Source organism: Zea mays, chromosome 8 (genome assembly GCF_902167145.1).
Source record: "Zea mays cultivar B73 chromosome 8, Zm-B73-REFERENCE-NAM-5.0, whole genome shotgun sequence".
Classification (NCBI taxonomy): Eukaryota; Viridiplantae; Streptophyta; class Magnoliopsida; order Poales; family Poaceae; genus Zea; species Zea mays.
The window spans coordinates 175,783,623-175,788,911 of NC_050103.1; the positions used below are offsets into that span (position 1 = coordinate 175,783,623).

The 5,289-nt window shown below is 44.2% G+C and overlaps 1 protein-coding gene across 1 annotated transcript; it reads left to right on the top strand.

The window, feature by feature from the left end:
- The first annotated feature begins 1,708 nt into the window (after positions 1–1,708).
- On the top strand, positions 1,709–5,048 carry LOC103636524 (protein NETWORKED 2A). Its single transcript, XM_008658868.3, has 2 exons — positions 1,709–2,014; positions 2,255–5,048. The coding sequence occupies exons 1-2, from the start codon at positions 1,921–1,923 to the stop codon at positions 4,735–4,737; spliced, it is 2,577 nt and encodes an 858-aa protein (XP_008657090.1). The 5' UTR covers positions 1,709–1,920; the 3' UTR covers positions 4,738–5,048.
- The last annotated feature ends 241 nt before the right edge of the window (positions 5,049–5,289 follow it).

Below are 5,289 nucleotides of genomic sequence, written 5' to 3' on the forward strand. Positions count from 1 at the left end.
AGGGGCTGCGGCCCCCACTCCACTGTACGTGCGTCCGCCCATGGCTGGAGGTCCCCGGGAGAGGCTTGGGCGGTGGTGCCGGGCGACGGTGGCGACTGCTCGGCGACAGGCGGTGGCTACAACCGACGCGGGCGGGGGGTGGGGGGGTGGGGGGGGGGGGCGTCGGTTAAAATCCTTTATTTCCGACGGCCCCCTAGGAGACCGTCGGACATAAGCTTATGTCCAACGGCTTATCTGGCAGCCGTCGGACATAAGCTTATGTCCGACGGCCCGCCTGTCAGCCCTCGGATGTCAGAAATTATGTCTGACGGCCGCCAGTAGCCGTCGGACTTGTAGCGTTTTACTGTAGTGGTCGAGGTTGTCACATTCGTAGTTAGGGCCAGCTCACGTGCTTCTCAAGGCTGCTCTGGCTGCCCAACCATCAACCCTGTTATCGGCGCAGTGCAGCGACGCCGCTGGTGTTCTAGGTCTCGCCCGTCGCGGTGGTGGCGCATCGGAAACAAGGGTTGGCGTACCAGGGCAGGAGGGCGTCAAGGTTCTCCTCCGACCGAAGCATTTCTAGGGCTTGTTGGGTTCTACCCAATCCATATCTCAATCCATATGGATTGAAGGGGATTGGGGGGTTTCAATCTCTATTAAGTCAAAATCTCTCTTAATTTGTATCAATTCCCTCCAATCCGTATGGATTGAAAATAACCGAACAAGCCCCCTAGTGAGATTAGTTTTGTCTCTAGTAAGATAAGTCTAATCCAAGAGGAGAAGAATATACGTGCTTCGCGCGTGATGTATTATGACGCACCAAACTCATGTTTTGTAGGACCAGTGAATAGATAAGAGTTATCTTTTTTGCCACCGTGAAAATTGAGGAAATGTGGAAAAATGATGTTTTATATATTAGAGAAAAAGAATAAATACTTTCCTCTCTATCTTTGTTGTCGTGACTAGAGATGGCAATGGGTACCCGAAACCCGAATACCCGACGGGTTTTACCCGATATGAAGGCGGGTACGAGATGATTTCTCTACCCGCGGGTATGTTAATGGGTAAAAACCTCTACCCGTTGGGTAGACGGGTACGGGTACGGGTTGGAACTACCCATACCCGTCTACCCATGGGTAAAATATAACCGCATCAATACAACTATAATCATCTAATAGAGTCCATCTTAGCTAAAATAAAACCCTTCTCTAGCTATCATTTGTCTAGATAACAAGTTATGTAATCATATGATTTGTTATATGTGAAGTTGAAGTTGTTTTTATATGTTTATTTAATATTTTGAGTGATTGGTATATTGGAATTTAAGACTTTCCTAGCGGGTACGGGTTACCCGACGGGTAAAAATACCCGCACGGGTACGGGTATGGGTAAGATTTTATACCCGCGAGTATATATGGGTAACCCGGCGGGTAATTTTTTTTTGATGGGTATGGATATGGAATGGTACTACCCGACGGGTAAGTACCCGTTGCCATCCCTAGTCGTGACCATGAGCCTAACTTCTGTGCAACGGCCGCATGTAGCGAGGATGTCAGACCACCAGCCCTAAGGGCCACGTACTATTTTTGGCGCCAGGCCCACTAGCGACTAGCCACAACCACACGAACGAGAGTACGAGACCCACCCCCGCATGCGGTGGGTGGCCACCCACGACAGCGCACCTGCTCCGCAACCCCTCTATCTTGCCATGCTTTTCTCCACGACCACCGCCTCGCCTCTTCTTGCCCCGGGCCCCTTCCGGCCCCGCTCCAACCCCAACCTCGTGGCCAGCGTAGCGCAAGTAGCGGACTAGCGGTAGTAGTCGGCATGCTAGAGGAAGGTTTGAAGGAATGAAAACTAGAGCCAAAGGATGAGGACTGAGGAGGAGGAGGTGGATGCCTGGACAGGATAAGGAAGTGACAACAGAGGGAGCAGACCGTGATGCTACGGCGCGCGGCAAGCAATGCTTATTCGTGGTGGTGGGCTAGCCACATCCGCAGCACACAATCCAAATGGCTCGACAACAATCTTCAAGGTAGTATAATGCCCGCCATAATGCTTAAGAATAGATCCCCCACAAATGATAGAGTTTTGAGAAATCGTGATTTACAACCTTTTAACATTAATGTACATCATTTCTTGTAGTATTTCTTGATTTTCATGTGCGACAAATTTTCTCACTATTATCCCTTTATAAGAAGAAACATGATGTAGCATTTCTAATACCATGATAGGAATGCTATTTTTTTTCAATGTGTCTTTTGTTGCCTTACAGAGATGGAAACGAGGGTGAAGTCCATGATCAAACTCATAGAAATAAATGCTGACACTTTCGCAAAAAGGGCAGAGTTATACTTCAAGAACAGGCCTGAGCTAGTAAACCTAGTCGAGGAGACATATAGATCTTACCAGGCGCTCGTTGATCGATGCGATCGGATATCAGGGGAGCTCCACAAGTCAAATCACACCATAGCAACTGCATTTCCGGAGCAAGTTCAACTCTCACTAGAAAATGACAATGATGACGGGTTCCCAATGGGCATCACAGGGATCAATATCAGCAGAGGAACTATCCCAGCTCCAAAGAGGACACAGACACACGTGACGATTACCTCTCAGATGAGCAAAGAAAAGGCACAAGAAAAGATCGAGAGGCTCCAGAAGGAAATTTTGCTATTACAGACCGAGAAAGAGTTCTTCAAGAGCTCATATGAATCTTCACTAGATAAGTACTTGGATATTGAACAAAGGGCGACAGAGATGCAAGAGGAGGTATGGAGCTTGCAAGAGACTTTTAATACCAGTGTAGTTATCGAAGACAATGAAGCTCGAGCTTTGATGGCTGCACGAGCCCTTATTTCCTGTGAGGATACACTGATTAACTTGCAAGATCAACAAAAGAGATCATCTCAAGAGGCAAAAATAGAGTTCCAACGAGTCATAGATGCAAAAAAGAAGCTAAAAGATTTCAAGAGTGAGTGTGGGCATCCTAATAATCAAAAGGAGCTAAGTGATGAGCAATATGTAGTGATCAGCTCCACACATCCACCTATAGAGAATAATGTCTCCATCCTGCAAGACCATAGGCTCCAGCCGCAAGAATTGAGCCAAAAGATCAAACTGCAGTTTGAGTCATGCTCAGAGGCATCTGTAGTGCATCTAGCAGGAATTGTTGATGGATTCGTGGATAAGGTGATCGCAATAGAAATTGCAGCTACATCACAAAATGCTAAAATCAATAGAATGAAAGCTGAGGCAGATGAACTACACAAGCATCTAAATAGTTTGGAGGAAGAGAAGGTTGGTTTAGTTGGAGATTCCAGCAAGTTGCCCGAGAGGTTGAGGCAAGTTGAGAAAGTGCTACAAATAATTCAGCGGTTTGAGAAGTCTGTGCACATTGAAAATGGAAATATTCACAGTCAATTAACTGAAGCATGCAATGGTCTTACTGATTTTGTGGAGAAGGTGGATGCTCCTTTGAGCGAAGAAACAATAGATTCATCTGAAGGGTCTAAAGGAATTGCTTCCGAAGAAGATCCAGATAAGCCTGGCACACTCTCTAATCCATTTCAAGCCAATTTAGGCACTGCAGGTAAATCAATGGATGAAGACTCATTGGATTCATTTGATATCTCTAGTGAGGCACAGGAAGACGAGGCAGATGGCACCTCAGGGCGGCGGCAAGTAGTTTTGGATGGGTTAGAGGGTAAGGATAAAATCCTCTTAAAAGATTATGCATCCATCCTTCAGAACTATAGAGACACAAAGAAGCAGCTTTCTGAGATAGAGAGGAAAAATCGAGAATATCATCTTGAGGCTATGTCAGAAATGAGAGAGTTAAAGAGTGCCAACATAACAAAAGATGATGAGATTCATTCTCTTAAACGAATGTTGAGCTCTTTACAGTCCAAGATCAGCACCAATCCAATTCAGTGTGTTGAGAAGTCTGAAGAATCATCCAAAGAAAACAAGGATCCTTGTCTAGAAGAGAAAGAGATTGGTGAGATAGAAGAATACATGAAGAATTGCCAAAATGAAGAACCACATGTTTCTTCATTAGAGAAGAAATTCGGAGAAGAAATTAGCAAAGTATTAGAGGAAAGCTTGGACTTCTGGTTGAGGTTCAGTACATCATATCGTTATATCCAGAAATTCCAAAAGACATTTGATAAAGCGAAAGCTGAGCTGGATAGACTTACTGATGCAAAAGTTCAGGAGGGCTTAGACACTGGTTCTGCTGGTCAGTCTGTTAGAAAACAAGACTCGGTTGTCCTTGAAAAGAAACTTCGTGACTTGAGTACTGATCTACAAGTTTGGTTGGAAAATAATGTTCTGTTACAGGGGGAGCTTGAGAGTAGATTTTCATTGTTGTGCAGCATACAAGAGGAGATATCTAAGGTCACAACATTAGATCAAACCGATAAAGCTCACTTCACTCCTTTCCAGGCTGCAAAGTTCCAAGGCGAGGTCAGTAATATGAAACAAGAGAATAACAAGGTCACCAAAGAGCTACAGGCTGGGCTTGACCATGTAAGGGGCCTCCAAGTGGAAATTGGGAGGGCTGTTTTGAAGCTCAGAGACAATATTGAACTATCCATTGGGAGAAGCAACCGAGCACAGAAGAACTTTAGATCTCTATCAAAGGCCAGAGTACCTCTACGAAATTTCTTATTTGGTTCGAAACCGAAAAAGGGATCGTTATTTTCATGTATGCCTGTGATGCCAAAACCGGTTTCTGACATGAGGCAAGGCCCTTGAAGATAAGACTAGGTAGAGTGATAGATATTTTTTGTTTGGTATGAGTGGTTCTATGTAAACTTGTTAGTTTTGATTGAATGTTTAGTGTGTATAGGTTTTAAACCGGAAAGGATCATGTGACCAACATGGTTTTCTCATTGATTTGTCCAGTGTTGTGTAGTATGTAGTCCTGTACATCCTTACTCTCAAAATACTAGAAGAATATGACATGCAAATGTATAACGCCACACTCATTCATTCCACTACTGTGACTTTTGGGTGGGATAGTGTTGTAATGTGTTCAGTTGAAAACATGAGTTGTTAAATCGTAACATCAGTTTATTTGCCTACCCACTAGTAAAAGTATTGGTGCAACTATTTGCAAGTTGTACAGGCTTGTCAATCAAATGTTGCTATCAGTGACTTATTTTTTCCATTTTTACGTTCTTTTAGGTAATTAATTAGCATGGATGAACAACACACCTTGAAGAGGTTGAAGATATATGTTTGAGTGTAAGTTACTATAGGGGCGTGTCTACAATATTTTTATTGCTTTTTGTGCATGTATGTACA

Bases quoted from the DNA above. Each gene is read 5' to 3' on its own strand.
- LOC103636524 (XM_008658868.3), top strand. From the start codon at position 1,921: ATGCTACGGCGCGCGGCAAGCAATGCTTATTCGTGGTGGTGGGCTAGC. The intron at 2,015-2,254 runs GTAGTATAATGC...GTTGCCTTACAG, and splicing joins GCTCGACAACAATCTTCAAG to AGATGGAAACGAGGGTGAAG.